Raw genomic sequence first — 18,259 nt, 5'->3', positions numbered from 1 at the left:
GTCACGGGCTCCCCAGGACCCCCTGGCTACGCCCCGTTTTTTTAAAAGCTTGCTTTCAACTGCTTAAGTTCCTGATTAACTCCGTGCGATCGCGATGACCTTCAGCTCTCTTGTATTGTAGTTCAAATATATGAATGTATTCTTTTTAACAAATAGATTCCATGTTGCCGTGCGTCTGTTCAGTAACAGATCTCAGATCACGTGAAAATGTAGAAATAACAAAAAAGTGGCACACTGATGTTCTTACCACATTTTGACATCTTCTATGATCTATTACTGAACAGACGCACGGCAACATGGAATCTATTTGTACCCATGGGCTCCTGATATAAGTTTTTTATGGTGACGTCCACTATGCGGACCATAGGCGAGAACCAATCAATCAAATGCGTGCGTTTTTTAGCCTATTATATAAACTAGTGAAATTGAGGTTTTAAACCTTTGCAAAAACCGTGGAAGAGAAGTCTTGCACAGCGTTGGATGAGAGAAGATCGTGATCAGTCAAAATTGATTCAAAAATATTGATGAAAGTCAAGCAGACTATTGCACAACTGATAAAACAACAATTCTTCGTTGGGGGGACTGGGGTGCGCGACGAGAAAGCCTGGCTCTATACCAGTCATGACAACTTGAAAGTCATGGGATTTTAGTACGGTTTTCAAGTAAGGGTCGTAAAACAAATACCAAAATAATTACTTCGACCAAACAGCGCAATGAACTAATCCAAATTCGTAGTAACTATATGTAACTTGCTCAATGCGCGCGTGCAAGTCGAGATTGGTTTTGGTTTTCCTTAATTCTCATTTGTTGATAAACGTTCGTGAAATTTTTAAACCAATCACTAAGCGTAGCAATTGCAATCGCGCAATATTACTTTCGACAGTCATTTAAAAATTGTTCTATGAATTTAGCACGAGCCTGTAAGTACCGGTACGTGAAAATAAATTCTCCGTCCAATTTCTTTGACACCCAAAATATTTTATTGCTTTCGACTAATGTATGAAACCAGCCATGCTGAAAAAAATTGATAGCAAACAGTTGGGACTAAACCAAAATCGTGGACAACGGATGCACTAATAAACTTAAATATATTGCACAGTAGTTTACACAGGTCCCCCAGAACAGAATAAGTGAGAGACCACCACACTCTCGTCAATTCTCGAAACGTGTGTGGGTTCTTTAACGTCCCACTCAAGTGATGTGAGACGGGGCCTACGGTTTATCGTCCTTATCATAGAAGACTAGAAAGTCTAACCACTTGCGGGTGTAATTACAAAGGCAGCACTTTCTTTTCAGTTGTTTTAAGACCCTTATTGTTGGTCCGGCGTCTCGGCGGATTTTGACCCCCTTCGGATTTGGACTCCCGGGTCCAGATCCGGTAGTGGATATGGACCCCCTTTCGCGGATTTGGACCCCCCCTGAAAATTAGCGTTCGTTTGATTGAGGTAATAAAATTCCTTTACTCGAACTAAGTCTAACTTTGCTTTTTCTCCTTATTGAAAATTAATGCTAGTATTCATCACCGGAAAAGTTTGGTTATAAAAAAAGGAAAAATCTTCTGAAGCCTTGTAATCAAGTAAACTTCTATCAAAGCGTTTTCTAACCAAATGGTGTTACTTCAAAAAGTGGCACCTTTGTGAAAGCATGTGAAAGCGCCGCCCATTCAAAGTATCAAAAGAAGAAAAATAAAGATGAAAGAACAACGTTAAACATTTTTAGCTGAAGATTAAGTCTGACTTAACCGTTACCGCGCACCGGTGGCTCAGTTGGTTGAGCACCGGGCTGTCACGCGGGAGGTCGTGAGTTCAAGTCCGGCCGGACCAACACTCAGGGTCTTTAAATAACTGAGGAGAAAGTGCTGCCTTTGTAACGCCATCTGCAAATGGTTAGACTTTCAAGTCTTCTCGGATAAGGACTATAAGCCGGAGGTCCCGTCTCACAACCCTTGGGTATATATAAAAATCTGTGGGACGTTAAAGAACCCACACACTATTCGAGAAGAGTAGGGCATGGAGCTCCCGGTGTTGTGGTCTGATCTATGGATATAGGGGTTAGGTGTCAATTGGGACGAAAGTTCTGTTCCTCTCCCCTGCCACTCCATGAATTGTGGCGAATAAATTAAATTAAACTAAACTAAACTAAACTAAACTAGACTTTGCTTTTTCTGTTTATTAGAAAATTAACACGACAATTCAATGAGTTCCTAGTTCGTGATTTAATAACCTTCTGTCAGAAAGGAGTTAAAATTCGTATCTACTTTACGAAATGCCGCAGCAAATGCTGTGAGAACTTTTACTGAAAAATTAACTGATCTAAGTCTTTTTCTGAGAGATTTATGCTTTTTCATTATTTATGCTCTAACTTCGCCTCGACAAATAATCCCCCGGGGTCCAAATCTAGGGGGGGGGGGGGGGGAAGGGTTTAACTCACGACCTCTCACGTGGGAGCCCAGTGGTACTACTACAGTGGTACTACTACTAGTGGCGTCTTTCGCTTCCGTTTTAACTAGAGAGAAATCTCTAAACGAAAACTGTGTTCTTCAAAATATGGCGGAGCAAATACTAGTAAATGAGTTCACCATGCATAGAAAAGAAGGAGCTCGCTTGGTACAGTAAGTTCTGCGCAATCTGCCTGATTCTTACTGTGAAGGTATCATTTATATTTTCATTTAATTAATACGTATAGGAAATCTATGAACGCGAGTGCATTTCGTGATGTATGGGCACGAGTGATGTTTTGAAAGTCCTTAAAATTTATACGGCCGGTGCAATTTGAGAACTTTCAAAACATCAGCGAAGATATCGATGACGTCACCTATTGGTCATTAATGTGCCAACCAGAGCCTCATTTGCTGTTCTGTGGTAGGCACATTTGAAATCAACAAAATCACTACATCGCTTTGCTTCCATAGCAACTTCTGTATTGCACCCTATAACACGATATTTTGTTGAGTCTGTAATAACAATTGAAACAACACGAAGTAATATTTAGTTTTTCAATTTTATTAATGAATTGGAATAAAATATATATATAATTTTTTTTATTATATCATTTTTCAAATAACCTTCTTCAATTTTGTTGACCCATTTTTTAAATGCCCGAAAGTGTAAATGTTCCTTCAATGAAAAAAAAAAACTCTTTTTCACTGGTTGTTATAGCATGCAAAAAATAAATCAAGTCATTCCCAATCATTTTTCTTGAAAAAAATTCCATAATTTCATTACCACAAAAACGTGATTCTTGCAGTAAAGAACAAATAACGTAATCATTACATTTCCCTTTTAGTTTCTCCCCATGCCTTCATGGCCACAGCCTATAAGATACGAGCACATCAAAATATAGGGAGTCCAGGAAAAAAAGGTTGAGAAAAAAGCTACTTGTTAAAAGTCAAGTACCTGGTAGATAAGAAATTTTAAGCTTGATGAATGAGGGGGAAATTTGAATTCAAAAGTCCGTCAAGTTGCATTATTCTGAGTACCTATACCACTTAGCACATTTTCTCAATATATATGTACATGTATAGTACTTTTGGAATTGTTAGGCAACCCGTTTTTCTGTGATTGTTTATAAATTATTAAGTGTGCGCTTATTAAACTAGCCTGCGAGCAAGCTCTTTTGTAAGTCAATTCTCTCATGGCTTCGCTGCTCACATGACACTTACAAAAGAGCCTGCTTGCAGGCTAGTCCTAAACTTGCTATTAATGTCTTCAACAGCCCATACATATAGGTGTCATCTGTAGTATCTAACGCTTGCATTAATATTATTTTTGCATCATTTCTGGCAATTTGCACGTATCCAAACCACTTCATTTTCTTTGCCCCCAGAATACAGCCAACTCAACTGCCCACTTGAACAAGTTATGGTATTCTCTAATTTGGGCAAATACCCTCTAAATACTGAGCTTGCTTTCTATCCAAGTGTGCAAGAAATTTCTCTACTCTAGCTTGCTTGGACTCTCGGTATAAATTTAGTCTCTGCTGCATGTGAGGTCTTGAGAGAAGTTCCTTATAAGTGTTTGGGTTTGGTTGACATGCATGGTGACCATTTGTGACAGAAACTTCCTCACTTGCTGCACCATTCAGTTCACTCACTAGTGCATGGCCATTGCCATTTGTGATTGAAAAAGAATCTCCATCTGTTTCATCTAAAACACATTGTAATTCCCATTCCAATTCAGCTTGTGACTGCTTTGTTTTGTGGTCCTCAATGGCATTCTAAAAGAAAAGAAAAAACATTGCATAATTGTCAATAAATTTAATAATTAATTAAAAAATTTAGGGCCGGTTATTTAAACCAAATCTAACTTAGACCAAGGTTTATGGCAATCATTTTCCCTCCAGAATCTTCGACAAGTGAGTTGCTTCAAGTTCACAAAATGTTTTTCTCCTCTGCTTGTGCCGTCTCAACACTACTTTTGACATTCGACATCCTTTACACACTAGAATTGGACAAAATGAAAATGACTTTGGACTTGGTTTTTTTAAGTACTGGCTACACTTTGTTTCAATAACCAGCCCTGAGATTTTAGTACATTTTACAGACTGTAGTTTAAAAAAAAAAAATTCTTATTATTACTTTGTTAAGAATATTTTTATCAGACGAGACAATTTTGTTTATGATGTTAGTTTACATTTACCATATATCATAGTTAGAGCAAGGGTGGCACAGTTGGTTAGTGCACGGCCTTGGTACAAGAGGTCCAGAGTTCGATCCGCGGATCTCACATCCTTGTTTCGACTTCTTTCCTTTCAGCGTAGCCTAAGTAGCGCACCGTCGGCTTCCTGGGAGAATACTCTCTAGAGAGTAAAGGAACTTCTGACGTTAAATAACGTGTACCTTTACCTTTACCTAGTTTTCTGTTTGGTTTTAGTTTTGCTAATGGGGATTGTCGTATAATGTCTACATTGCATTTGTAGGATACTCATTTTAATGCCCCTTGATTGTTTATAGTATTCGTGCAATAGAAACATTTACTTCTTGCGAGTTGTCCTTCCCTCTTGATTTTGAGGTTCACCTCTGTTTTTGCAATCCACCATCTTAGGTTGTGATCAGGGAAGTCAAGCTAAGACACGAAGACTCTAGTAAGTCTTTTGTTGTAAATATCCCTTCTTATCTTTAACCCATTGCCTCCTTAGGCACTCGGTTGGCGAGTAGTTAAATTTCTTGCATTATTTGTTACCTTCATTCAAAGAATGCACTGACAAGCCAGTCTTTGATTCCATGACCACAACAAACTGTATTTATGTATATTTTGATTATGACACATGTGACATAATTGCTGGTATTGTCTTCCACATTGTTTAAAGTATCTAAATTTTGGCATGTAATTCACAGATTACTTTATAACACAATTTTCAAAGATTAACCCAAAGACTCCCAGTGTGCTAGGGCACCCCCAGCTGATGAGTAAAATTGTCGGGAGTTAGACAGAGTAAAATATGTTGAGTCTTACTCCCAGGAGTGAATGGGTTAATAACATACAGCTATAAACAGTGACTCCTTAAGGAGTCCAACATGTACCAACCTTGTAGGTATTATAATTCCACTGGAACGAGATAATAGCTCCATAGAAATCCCAAACAGAAAATTCTGGCCACAAAACTTTGAGGAAAGACAAACTTGAATAGGAACACTGCAAACCAAATGAAATAAATTCAACAACAAGGGCATGCCAATAAACTAAAACGCAATACAGACTTACAATTAATATTGGGGTAGTGCTTTCAATAACAAAGATCATTAAATTATTAACACGTGTGCACCAACAAGAACAAGAATGTTTGTATACCAATTGAAAACACTCAATTTCTCAAAACTGCTGCCAATCTTTAAACGTTTAAGGACAACAATAATATCATAGTTTGCCATGATGTCAAGGAGAACAATCTACATGTATTGTTTTGCTCTGTTTTCCACTTACATTGTTCCAAACGGAGCAATGTAACCTTTGCCAAAGAAAAAAAAAACCCCAAACACTTGACTAAACACCTAGGGGTTGAGTATTGAAATGATTGTTGCAGGTATGAGCACTATTTTACACCAGATACACGAATACATGACCTCTGCTTTACAAGTGCAGTGCTTTTACAATAATTTTTTTTTATTGAAAATCAAGCCAACTGGGAGATGGTATGGTAGGGGTATCTGTAGGGCTTTCATACATTCTGTAAGGGTTAAGTCTGCTTACGAGCCAAGTGGCCCTTTAGGCCGGAGATTATCCCAGGTTCTGTACCATGAAGCGACTAAGAGTATTTCTACTCCCCCTGGAAAGGATGCTAGTCCATCGCAAGGCTACCCCTAGCATTAAATTTGCCGGTACCCATTTATACACCCGGGTGGAGAGAGGTACGGTGAGAGTAAAGGGCCTTGCCCAAGAAAACAACAATGTTCCCGGCCAGGGCCCGAACCCAGACCACTTGCTCCGGAGTTGAGCGGACTAACCATGTGCCTCCCATACAAATAAGGAGGCCGTGTGTCAAAAGGTTTTGTCTAATGCTATCAGCCAAATATAAAAAGTACTATTATAATACTCTTTGTTTGTCATACCAAAATAAAATATTGCATAAGCATTGTTATTTTCTGAAACTGGAAACAATGCTTATGCAAACTTTTGGTGGAGCAAACAAAGAGTATCAGGGCCCGAACCCAGACTACTCTCTCTGGAGTCGAGCGCACTAACCCTGAGGCCACCCCACCTCACACTCATATATTTTGTACTTCACATGAAATACTAAGGAGTGAAGGGAGATGCCAAATCTCTGTGGCAAATATAAAGTTAACTCATCAACAGACATAATAATTATGTAAAGGGATGACAGTGAGTACAACTTACCTGCCACAAAAGAAAGTCACTAAATCGCACTTCTCCTGATGTCCTTATCAGCATGTCAGGATGTTGAGATTTTGATGTGTACAAACACTTTTCAAACAGTGATTCACTGATATCACTGTGGATTAAAGTTTGCCATCATAAGATATACATGTACAGTTGTCAATGCCTAATTATAAAGTTTAGTATCAATACTAACATTCGGTAACAGGTAATAATAATTATACAAAAAATGTGCTGCCTGTGCAACATTCTCTCTCATCTCCTGCTCCGACTGAATCTCCGACAGCACTGTACTCGAGAGAGCCAACATTCCCTCCATGCACACGTTCCTCCACCAAAGGCATTTCCATTGGCTTGGGCACATCCACAGAATGGCCGATGGTTGCATTCTTCAAGGACACCTGTATGGAGAGCTTGAGCAGGGCCAGAGACCATGCTAGAACCCAAAGCTTCTCTTCAAAGATGTGTCCAAGAGGGACATGCATGCAGTCAGTCTGTTGGTGGACACCTCCAGGGGACATTGCTGCAGACCACATCGCTGGGGAGATTCAATGCACTCAAGCCCTGCATGAGGGACACGCCTGGCTCAATGCTGCTGCGGATACCAAGAGGAAGAGGAGGAGGGCCAACGTAGGTGCCCCACCGCCACTCAATGCAGATCATGTCGGCAGCAAATGCAGATGCATCTGCTGATATAGGATCTGGTTTTATGCAACCAGAGAAAACATGAGAGGAGTCACACTCACTAAAAATCATCGACTGAGTCCAATGATGCCTACTACTACTAATATAAAAAGGACATGCAAAATGTAGATTAAAGACTACATTAATACTGCTTTTCGTTGAAAAATCAATAGAATACGATTAATGATTATGACAAAGCGACATTTCGTTGTAAGATTACTGTACTTTGAAACTTGAGATTATGCTAGCATTGGGAGCAGAGATAATAATTGCCTAAACACTGAATGATGTGGTCTTCCTGACCCAAAAGAGGCATGTCTATTCTGAAGGTGGGGGTAAGGGGTGGGGGTAAAGGGTGGGGGTAAGGGGTGGGGGGTGATGGATGATTAGGTCTGGGTTAGGGTTAGGGTTAGGGTTAAACAGATACATGTATGATTTTTCAAAGACATTAAACAACCTCCAATCACCCTAATAATACAGAAATAGGCCTAAGGTTGGCCAATTTGAAGGGTATGAGTTGCTTTTAATAGAATAGGTAAAACAATGACCTGTACTGAGTGATCTGTGAAAAGTGACCTGTGCTTAAGCCCTGCCGCACTTTTTTCAAGACCTATATTTTAAGAATTTAAAAGCATGCCCCTGGACCCTAATTCTGACTTCAAATCCCATTGCTCCAGCCATCCAATGCAATAATTGCAATTATTGGAAGTAGAATGAGACACTCATGAGATAACTGTACATGTAAAGCTGTGAGTAAGGATTGAAGAGTTTAGGACATCTGCAAGTATGTACATGCACATCAAAATGTTTGAGGGGCAAAACAGATAGATACACTGCAAGAGTAAGTTGTCAAATATGCTACAGTTTCTTAGAGTATCCAGAATAACTAACTAAAGTCATTTATTACCTTGGTTTTATAAGGCCAAGTTCTACTCCTTCAGCCACAGATTTCACTGCATGAGATATTTCATGCCTCGATGTATATGCCAGGCAAACATTTAAAGTTGCTCTTATGAAAAAAGGGAAGAATCAAAATCAAAGTTACATGTATTTTTGTTCTCAATTATAGCAGAACTAATATCAAGTCATTATAGTCCCTCATCATTCGGAATCCCAGCACTCATCATTAAACAACAAGAACATGGTTTTACAGTGTATGGCCTTGAAAAGGAAGGTACAACATGAATCCCCCCTCAAAAGGACTCAGTAGATTAAAGTAAACATTTGAAAGGCTTTGGATCATTTTAATCAACTGTAGATGAATGCCGTATACTATACTCCGGATTCCAGATTTAATGCAAATCTGCACCCTCGTCACTTTTTTCAAAGGGGGTCCCTTCCAGAACCAATGACTTGAATGGTGTGGTAAGAAAGCTGAAAATTCTAGACAAGATCATTCCCAGAAAAGAGGAAACCTGAAAGTAACTGTTGGGAAAAAGTGGTGGTGGGAATCTAATAACTGGAAAAATTTATTGACTGTATTAATAAGTATTTATTGCTTTCTATTTATCTCTTACTTTGTGTTGTTCTGTGAAAGTTTCCTCACTCTTGCTATTGACCTCTGCAAATCTTCTGGTAACAAAGTAAGATCACCTAGAGCTCGCACACAGACCCCATGCTTTTGTAACATTTCCCTGTGACAATTTTAACAATAAGATTTTATTAAAGTTGGTCCTACTGGATGTTCCAATCATCTTTGTCACAGGATAAAATTTGGAAGGGCCACACTCCCACAAAACGTGGATTTCATGTCAAGTGAAATTCCTCAAGAAATCAAGGTACAACCAATCACTTTATGTGTTTTGGCAATGTGGCATTTAAACGAAGATAAACATAATTTAGGCAAGGTTGATCTCAAGCCAATGTGGCATACGGCATTTGTATGCCAAATGAGCATTCCTTTATTTTGGGGGCAGCCCAGAGTCCAGCAAAACTTGCTTGTGTGTGGCCATGCAATCTTTGCTCACCTTTGAGGGCCACTTTTGCAAATCATTGCACGTTCATTTAGCCCCACCCTTCCCGTTTCAAGGCTACTTCGTCATGCTTCAGGGTGGTTACCTATTGCAGCTTGCCAGGGATTCCACCCTGTGGTGTCTGGATCACAACAGGCCCCTCCCTGCTAACTTTTAAGGCATCAGTTCCTAAGCTCATCAATTGGTGATCAGTTTAAAAACAAACAATTGCTATGCCTTTGAGGAGAATATTGTCATCCAATCATTCATGATGTCAAACACTGAAGACTCAAACAAAGCCAAAAATGTTTTCCAGGAAATACTTTGACGAATGAGCGTATGTATTTACAATATAAGGAACATTTTGCACTAATGCATTATTTTTTTTATATCCTGTTGTTACATAAAGACTCACTTTTCCTCCATCAGTCTGTCAAATTTTTGTCTGGCAAGTTCCATTAGTCCATCAACCTCATCTTTTGATCGTTTGAAGTTCTCTATACTAAATGCATAAACTGTTACTTCTGGTATTCCAAGATCAAAGCACCACTCAAGAACCTATGCAGGGAAAATATATTGACAAATCTAGATATTATAGAGGTTTTGCATGGCAGCCATGTTGCCTGGCAGGAACAATAGGTTATTTTTCCTCTGGGAACAAATGTTCTTTCTAATGCAAAACATTTTCATTGTTCCTGCCATGCAACATGGCTGCCGTGCAAAACCTCTATAGACCTCTTTCATAATGGCGGCCAAATAAATTATTCTTTTGTTTTAATGCTAATAAGCCTTACTAACCTCGCTATGACGAGCAAGTTTCAAAAGAATATTTGTTTTAAAACGAGGGCAGTAGGTCTAATTAACATAAATACAAAAGAATGTAAAGTTGGTCGCCATTTATGAAAGTGGTCTATTGGTACCAAGAGTTAGAGACTGCCTGGGTATAAAAACTACTCTTGATATCACTGTCAAAGTGCACCCAATCCCTTATAAATTCTTTTTGTTAAAAACAAATTTCACTCTTTTTCAGAGTATCACTGAAAAGGAGTTTTGGATACAGTCAAACCCTTGACTTTCTATGATTTTCCCACCTCCCACTAAAGACATGACATTTTGATACATGTAAGACACTCATGGAGGATGGGGATATCAATGACAATTTGAGAACCTAACGGTATCACAATTTCACGCAGCCTGTAGAAATGTTGTATTATCTGTTTTGTTCCCAACCGACCCGATAAGCTATGCTATTTTTGGGAGGGAGTTGTATTGGTATATTCTTTTGTTAAATTTTGTAACTGTAATAAAATGTTAAATGTTAAAGGTCACGCAGTTGAGAAAAACTATTGGTGAGATTTTTCGTGTTTTGATTGGCACACCTTCTGAACTAACAAAAAAAAGCGTTTTAACCCATTGACTCCTGGAAGTGAACACTTAAATGATTTTAACAGAATTAACTATTGGAGGGTTTGCAAAAACATAACCCTTCCTTTGACTGATTTTACTTTAACGCCAGGTGATTTTAGTTGTCAAGTGTGGGTGTCCCAGGGCACGTAAGTAGTCAATGGCTTAAGGATGCTTCACATTATAAAAACAACTTTAGATGACTTGGTTTAGAAAGCTAGGATATCGAGAATGACTATTGCCTTACTTTATTCACTGTATACCTTATTATATGAAATTTTTGCGATATGTTAATTTCGTGAATTTCGCAATTTATAAAAAATCACGAAATTTAAGTGACACGAAAATTAAATATCGTGAAAATTAAGTGACTCATATTATGTCAATAACTAAAACAGCGACTTAATTACACATGTTTATAACAATCATTTTGAGCTATTCTGTGGTAATGTTCTGGTCCTCTTCATCACCACTGCTTTCTGTCACTACTCCAGGTAGCACTTCTTTTGTACAATCCTCAAACCGTCCATTTACTGGCTCCTTGAGTGTGTCTCACTCAAAAACGCGAAATTAAAGTGAGTAAAAATGCAAAATTTTTGCAAAATCGCGAGATTTAGGTGTCATGAAATATGCGAACCTAAAAATCGCGCAATTAACGTGTCGTGGCAGAAAATTGCATGTAATAAGGTATTCCACAATTTGGATTTGTCTAGATGTGCTAGATTAACTCTTGCTAGCCAGCATGCATTTAACAAAACACTGTCATTTATTATTAGTATAGGTAACCACACGAATTTGACTGCAATTTGGAATAAATAAGCACGAGCAAATTTTTCACAGATGAACAAACAGGCCCGTGCAATAACTGCAGTCTTTGAAAAAAATTGCAAGTGTTTAATTATTCCAAACTGCACAAGAAAAATCATGTGATTACTTTTTAATAACATACATTTGAGATGGTTAAGCAGAAGCAATGTACTCCCATCATGCAATCACGCAAAAATTGAGTCATTCAGGGCTCACATTTGATTCGCTTTCTCTGAGTTTCTTTGCTCATTGACCAATCAAAATGCTGGGTTTATTACTTCTTTTTGCACTGAATTATCTCTTTTCTGCACTACGACACCTAAAAACTGCATTTCTGTTAACCAATCAGAGTTGAGTATTTTTTTCATTTATATTATTAATTACATTATTGGATGAATGACAACCATCTTGACATCATTTCAGACCACCCAAGCTTCTAAAGACACTGGGGAAAATAGCTGAAGCAGTTTTTAAAAACTGAGAAAATAAAGCAGCTTGAAGACACACAAAAAAGCAATTTGATTATGCTGGTCTACTGTTGGATATAAATTTTACACATATCTTGGAGGGTGACCTCAAACTTTATTACACTTCAGCATAATTTTTTGCACCATGTTCTGAAGCCATATGCAATAAAGTGAAGGCATATTTTACGATCCGACCTAGCAGTAAGGACGAATAAGGTTCCTATGCATCCAATAATTATTACCTCTTGTTGGAACTCTTTGAAAAACCAATCCTTCCCCTTTTGTTGGTGAATTTGATAAAATATTTTATTCAGATCTCATCCATATGGGGGTTCTGATCGTAAATGGTAAATCTCATCTTGGGACTGCAGTCCCAACCCTAAAACTACAGAAGTGCTTCAGACATTGTTATTAAAGTCTGGGCTGGTTGTTTGTGGAAAGAAAGACTTACTTGAATATGTAAAGTTGAAATTTGAATTGTAAAATTGTAAATGAAACGTCCCGATCGGGTGGGTGACGGTACAGTTACGGCAGTAATAATTTTATTTGTTATTTTTGTTACCCGCAACTTTGGTGTTAACAAATCCTATTTTAAAAAATTCCCCTTTCTGTAATTTTCGCTAAGCTTTAACATCGTGTACTTTAAACTTAACCGACCAAAAAGAGGTTACGATACCCCAACAAATTTTTTTTCAAGCAAAAATAATCAGAAATCATAATAATACGGCATGAAACTTCAGGATAAGTAATACGGTAGGGCTTTTTGAGTGATTTGCTTACACAAGGAACATACCTCTGTTAATTTTTCGAATCCTTTTTCGTGTCCTTTAGAACGCTCACAATTCACTTTCTTAGCGAATCTTCTGTTTCCATCCATAATTATCGCTACATGCCTGGGCATCGGACCAGCCTTGATCACATTATTACAAAACGATCTGAGATAGGAGACTTTTCTTTCTTCTCTGAACCACGACATGCTACAAATGCCGGTGAATAAGGGACGAAAAGGGAGTAAAAAACAGGACCAAAAATAATGAAAACCGGCGAGCCAGTCACGAATTGTGGAACACTAGCTTGTGAGCATGCGCAGTGGGGTTTATGATTATGCATGATGTCATGACAAAAAGGAAAGTCGAGCACTGTTTGCCGCCATGTCACGCTTTAGCCGTTGTCGGTGAAAAGCAAAGAACATTTTCTTCAAGTCAAACGTCGTTATGATCAGTTTGGTAACAGGAATATTGTTTTCATAAATAACTTAATTCAGGGAGATGAACGAAGAGGACGATAATATCCAGCGAGGTTCGTTTCGATTAGTTGAGTTTTCTGTGCTCTCCCCGTGGCATTCTAACCTACTTGTCTTGTCCGAAATGTTGTAGAACTCTTCTTGCTGATCGCCAAGTACCTCTCTAAGGGCCCCTGTAAACGAGCCGCATCGGTAAGTCAAAATTCATTGCGTGTATTTCGTTGAAATTATGAACAAACGCCATGTATTTCTCTCTCAGGTCTTGCTTGAGGAATTAGCCGAACATCGGGTGAGTACCCATTTCTCTAAATCACATTGGACATTGGTACAGTTACACCTCCTTCCTAACTTTGTTGACTTTTAAGTAGGGATTTCTCTTAATTTAGACAATTTTAGTCTCGGCAAGGTAAGCGGACAAAAGCGTTTGATTCATGCCATGTTGTCAGTTGATCCTTTCTTATGCTTCCCTTCTTAGCTACTTGGACGCCGGATAGATTGGACGGGCCAAGAACACGACCAAACCTACGAGGAAACGGTACAGTTTTGCCCCCCGTATACAACCTTTTGCAAAGCGATTTTTTTTATGAATTTTCGTGGCGGCCCGTGGATCAAATTTATTTGATATTTCTCAAGGAGAACTTAAAATTCAACAATTGGGGTTCGAAAAGCTGAAACTCGAAGAATAGGTGAAATTTATTTTCCGACCGTTTTTCCTGACGCACAAGCAGATTGTGTTTTTTTGCTGCGTTCATTATGAAATTTAGGCAGTGTTTGACACCTCGCTACTTATGCATACCAAGTCTTTTGTCTATTCATGTGGTAATCAGATATTTATAGCATTTATCCGTAGCGAACCAATCACAAACGAAAGGTGGTACGTGTTGGCTCAGCTTTCTATTGTTTAACACTCGCCATATATTATTTCTGCTGTCAAGACGTCAGGATAAGGAAAATATAAGTTTCATTTCCGCTGCCTTTTAAGAACTCGTGATCAATACCCGCGAACACGTGCGTTGAATAACCTCAAACATGTTTGAAAAGGGTCTTTGCGGCCGATGTAGTGAACGAGCTTTAATCAATAAAACGGAAAGAGATCCATCTGATAGCACAGGGAACGATTTTTCGGAATTTCGTGCCTTTAAAAAGCGTAATAAAAAGATATTGCAGCTTGTCGTGAAGAAGGCCTGGTTACTTTCCCTCTAGATTTTGACGACAGCTGGCAATTCAAAATATTTGTTGTCATTTTTCTAGGAATATATCGCTGGTTTATTGAAATATTGATACTAGCGAAGTTTTTACAAACTTTTTTTTCTCAATAGATCGCTGGAATTCGACATATTCCGGACAATTTCTTGTTACGAATCGTTCATCGACTTGGACCCTTAGTAGAGCAATGCGTACCTGGAAGCACTTCTGGTTTTCGCTCTTTGCTGGGCGCTGGAAGACAAAGTCTGCTGCGGACGTCTTCAGGTAGTTTGCAATAAAAAAATCCGTTCCTTAAGGACTCTTCCTGTCTTGACTTGGCTTTCCTTTTGGTCTTCATAACCATAAACATCGATTCTAAACTATTCTTCTCTCCAGTCAAATGCATGATACTATGTGCATTTTAGTTGCGATTAATTACGAATCTGGGCAACCTTGCTCATAACAATATTAATAAGTAAGTCAGTAAGCTACTTTTTAAAAGATTTTTTCGCAGCATAGGACGCTCAGGTTTATGTCATAGTTAATCAATTTGTCTTAAAGAAACATATTTCTAATTTTTTTGACTTAGGGCTTGTTCACATGGAGGGAGGGTGCCTGGGCTAACGAAGCTACCCTGGGAGAGCCAATGTTTCATACATTTCTTTAGAAAATGTATTGAAGTGTCTACATTCTAGACAGGGAAACCTGCCTTCCTGGGGCACCCAGTCTACTTGCCCAAGGCACCCTTTTAAGGTGGGAGCCCGCTATCTTGTTGCCATGTAAACAGTTTGTGCGGGGTTACCCCGGCTACCTCAAGTGAGAAACTGCAAAAACATGGCGGTGCGAAATTACCTTCATGGGAGATGAATGACAAATAAAGTGCAAAATAATTTCCCCAGACACTTCCTGCTAACGCCATCTTGTTTGTTGTGCGTAGTGGCCCACTCAAAAGATAGCCCACTAGCCATGCCACCTTAAGTGAATTTCATGTAAAGGCAGGCTATGTTTTAACCTTCCAAGCTGCCAGAGCAACTTGGCCAGCTGGGGCACCCTCCCTCCATGTAAACAGGCCATTTAGAGCTCAAAACTTGACTTTAGATCGTATGACATTGCGAAAATGTCCTACCGGTATTTTTAAGACACATCACTTGCTCTTCTTAAAATGTTCAAAATATTATGAAATGAGAAAAATCACAATGTAAGATCTTTTTTTAAAATTTTCCTTTCCTTGTGTCCTGAGTTCCAGAAGTAGTTACAACGGGTAGCGAAAACACTCGTTCAGGATTAACTCTACTGTTTATGACATCCCCAGCGGCATGTAATTATCTAAAAAACCCACTCCTATATTTCTATGGACAGAAACCTTCCCTCTGACGTATTATTTTTCTGATTTTGGACGGATGAGTAGATGAGGCTACATCCCATTACGATGAGCTATCTATCGAAATTAGGGCATTTTTCCCTTGCCTTTTTCTCCGAAACAAAGTCGGTGACCCCCCAATTTTTTTTCATTTTTGGAATAAGTAATTTATGACCTAACTTCAAGGGAGAAATGAAACAAATTTCAATGTGGGAGGATTTTCGCACGAACATCCTCAAAGGAAAATATTCCAAAAGCAAGTTTTACTGACTTGGATTTTTAAAATTTAATTTTTAAAATGGCTGCAATTTTTTCCCCAGATATAAGCACACCAAGCGTCAGCTCGCTGGCAGTTTGCCATCATGGAGCTCCTTTGCTTCCGCCTGTCAAAAGAAGAATTCCAGGCAACATTGGTAAGCAAAACGGGATATTATTTAGGATAAGTTTCCCCATGGGAGATGTTGGTTATTATTGTTATTATCAGAAACCCATAAGGGTTGAAACGTGTAACAGCCCCTTGTGTGCTGGGAAACACGCTTCTGGATATTCAATTTGCTAAGTACCATATTTGGAACAAGAAGAGAGAAACATTCAACCAATCAGTTCGCAAGAACACCGTGACCTAATACCACCAATGTTCTCGTGCGAAATTAACTGGAGCGAGGGGTTTCCAAATATGGTACTTAGCACTGAATATTCGGAAGCTGTCAATGCGCATTACACGTTTCAACCCTTATGGGTTTCTGTTATTATTTTTATTATTATTTGGAGTCTCAGTTTTTCAACTGGCAATTAGCTCTCGATACAAGTGAGATCATACAACCTTAGACAAGGATTCTAGGTTTTCTTAACAATGCAGTCTTATTATTATTATTATTATTATTATTATTATTATTATTACTGTGATTATCATTATCACTATCACTGTCATTAATATTATGATTATTATTATTGTTATTACAGTACTTGTGTAAGTAGCCTCTCCATTGGCCATTATTAGTTGGAAATATAATCCATGTTAACCTCCCATATACTGAAATGGTATATGAAATGAATCATATATGAACTGCGGATGTGAAATCAAGTGAAGCTATGATCTTCGCAGTTATGAATGCAATTTCTACAATCGCGTAGAGAAGCCTAAAAAATTCAGGACTTCAACAGGGTTTGAACCCGTGACCTCGCGATTCCGGTGCGACGCTCTAACCAACTGAGCTATGAAGCCACTGACGTTGGGAGCTGGTCATTTGTGGGTTCTAATGGTCCAGTGAGGATTGACTCAATGATGAAATATACCATATACCATTTAAAGTCTGGCCGGTTTCGGCCAGTTTGGACGTCAAAGGGTTAAATTAAGCTGCACCTTCATAATAGGCCCAAGACTGCAATGGGTTATCAGTGTGGCTAGTTATTAGAATATCCACATTCAGACCCAGGGCCCTACATACATGCAACCACTTACCACTGTTGCACACTACAGTTGTAGCTCTATATGAGGAAAATTGGTGTCAGCTCAGTTGCTTTCCACTTCTGTAAACACTAGAGTTCTATGTGTAAGTCCATGTTGATTTGTTTTTAAGGTCAAGTTCTGTGCAGCAGAGAGATCAGTGGAACATCCAGCATCAGGAATGTGGCACAACCAAACCTTTATACCAAATTATCCATGGTACAAAAACTTTTTTTTTCTGTCCAGAAAATATGAAATGATCATTGAGAATTTTGGTATTGAAGCACTCTTAGTGAAATTCAATTGTTTATTTACACATACAGTACTTTTGGCAGAATTTTGAAGACCATTAATTTAGCAATTTAAAAATTGGTTCATTTTTATTTTATGCATGTTTCAATGACAATTTGTGAAATTGAGGGTGTCATGCGCAATTTTTTGTCTGAAATTTTTATTGATAAGAAGTCTCGACATTTTGACTTCTTATCACTTCTTTTTATCCTAAAATGTATTTCTAAGAAAACTACTCCTGAAGTTTTTGTTTCATTGAAATGTTGCTTTTTGCATTATTGTGTGGTTCCAGAAAATATCCATACCCCACCCACGGAGGGTTTTTTCCAGTTTGACCCCACCCCACTCGATTTTCCGTTCCAGAGCGCTTCACGTTACTCCCCCCACCCCCTGAAATTTCCATGATTTTTCCACTTGGTCCCCCACACCCCTTGAAAATTCCAAATCCAAAAAAAGAGACTGTAATTTAATAAGAGCTGTAATAAAAATTTCATTATCCTAAAAACGACCGTGGAAATTCTAGACATATTCACAGATGCGTTGAAATGTTCGAACTAACAACTGAGCTTATTTAACACTTAAATGT

The 18,259-nt window shown here is 38.5% G+C and overlaps 2 protein-coding genes across 3 annotated transcripts in view; one reads left to right on the top strand and one right to left on the bottom strand.

The window, feature by feature from the left end:
* Positions 1-2,981: 2,981 nt before the first annotated feature.
* LOC137996589 (dehydrodolichyl diphosphate synthase complex subunit DHDDS-like) lies at positions 2,982-13,237 on the bottom strand. Of its 2 annotated transcripts, XR_011122330.1 has the most exons (8): positions 12,941-13,237; positions 9,885-10,027; positions 9,035-9,151; positions 8,425-8,526; positions 6,834-6,948; positions 5,526-5,633; positions 3,697-4,215; positions 2,982-3,599 (listed from the first exon to the last, which is right to left on the bottom strand). XR_011122330.1 is itself a non-coding variant. In XM_068842066.1 (7 exons), exons 1-7 carry the CDS (start codon positions 13,121-13,123, stop codon positions 3,871-3,873), a joined length of 1,113 nt encoding a protein of 370 aa, XP_068698167.1. In that variant the 5' UTR covers positions 13,124-13,237; the 3' UTR covers positions 2,982-3,870. The 2 variants fall into 2 exon arrangements, 1 of the variants encoding a protein (XP_068698167.1); XM_068842066.1 differs by having other exon boundaries at positions 2,982-4,215.
* A 30-nt stretch (positions 13,238-13,267) lies between these two features.
* The window catches only part of LOC137996584 (PH-interacting protein-like), a 40,671-nt gene continuing 35,679 nt past the window's right edge, over positions 13,268-18,259 (top strand). The window contains exons 1-7 of the mRNA XM_068842044.1: positions 13,268-13,446; positions 13,524-13,582; positions 13,650-13,679; positions 13,866-13,925; positions 14,710-14,860; positions 16,256-16,348; positions 17,516-17,601. Of these exons, the coding sequence (XP_068698145.1) occupies positions 13,416-13,446; positions 13,524-13,582; positions 13,650-13,679; positions 13,866-13,925; positions 14,710-14,860; positions 16,256-16,348; positions 17,516-17,601 (510 nt within the window). The 5' untranslated portion in view covers positions 13,268-13,415. The remainder of the gene's footprint in view (positions 13,447-13,523; positions 13,583-13,649; positions 13,680-13,865; positions 13,926-14,709; positions 14,861-16,255; positions 16,349-17,515; positions 17,602-18,259) is intronic.

The sequence above is a fragment of the Montipora foliosa genome, chromosome 3, assembly GCF_036669935.1.
Source record: "Montipora foliosa isolate CH-2021 chromosome 3, ASM3666993v2, whole genome shotgun sequence".
NCBI lineage: Eukaryota > Metazoa > Cnidaria > Anthozoa > Scleractinia > Acroporidae > Montipora > Montipora foliosa.
This window is presented reverse-complemented; position numbering and strand designations above follow the sequence as displayed.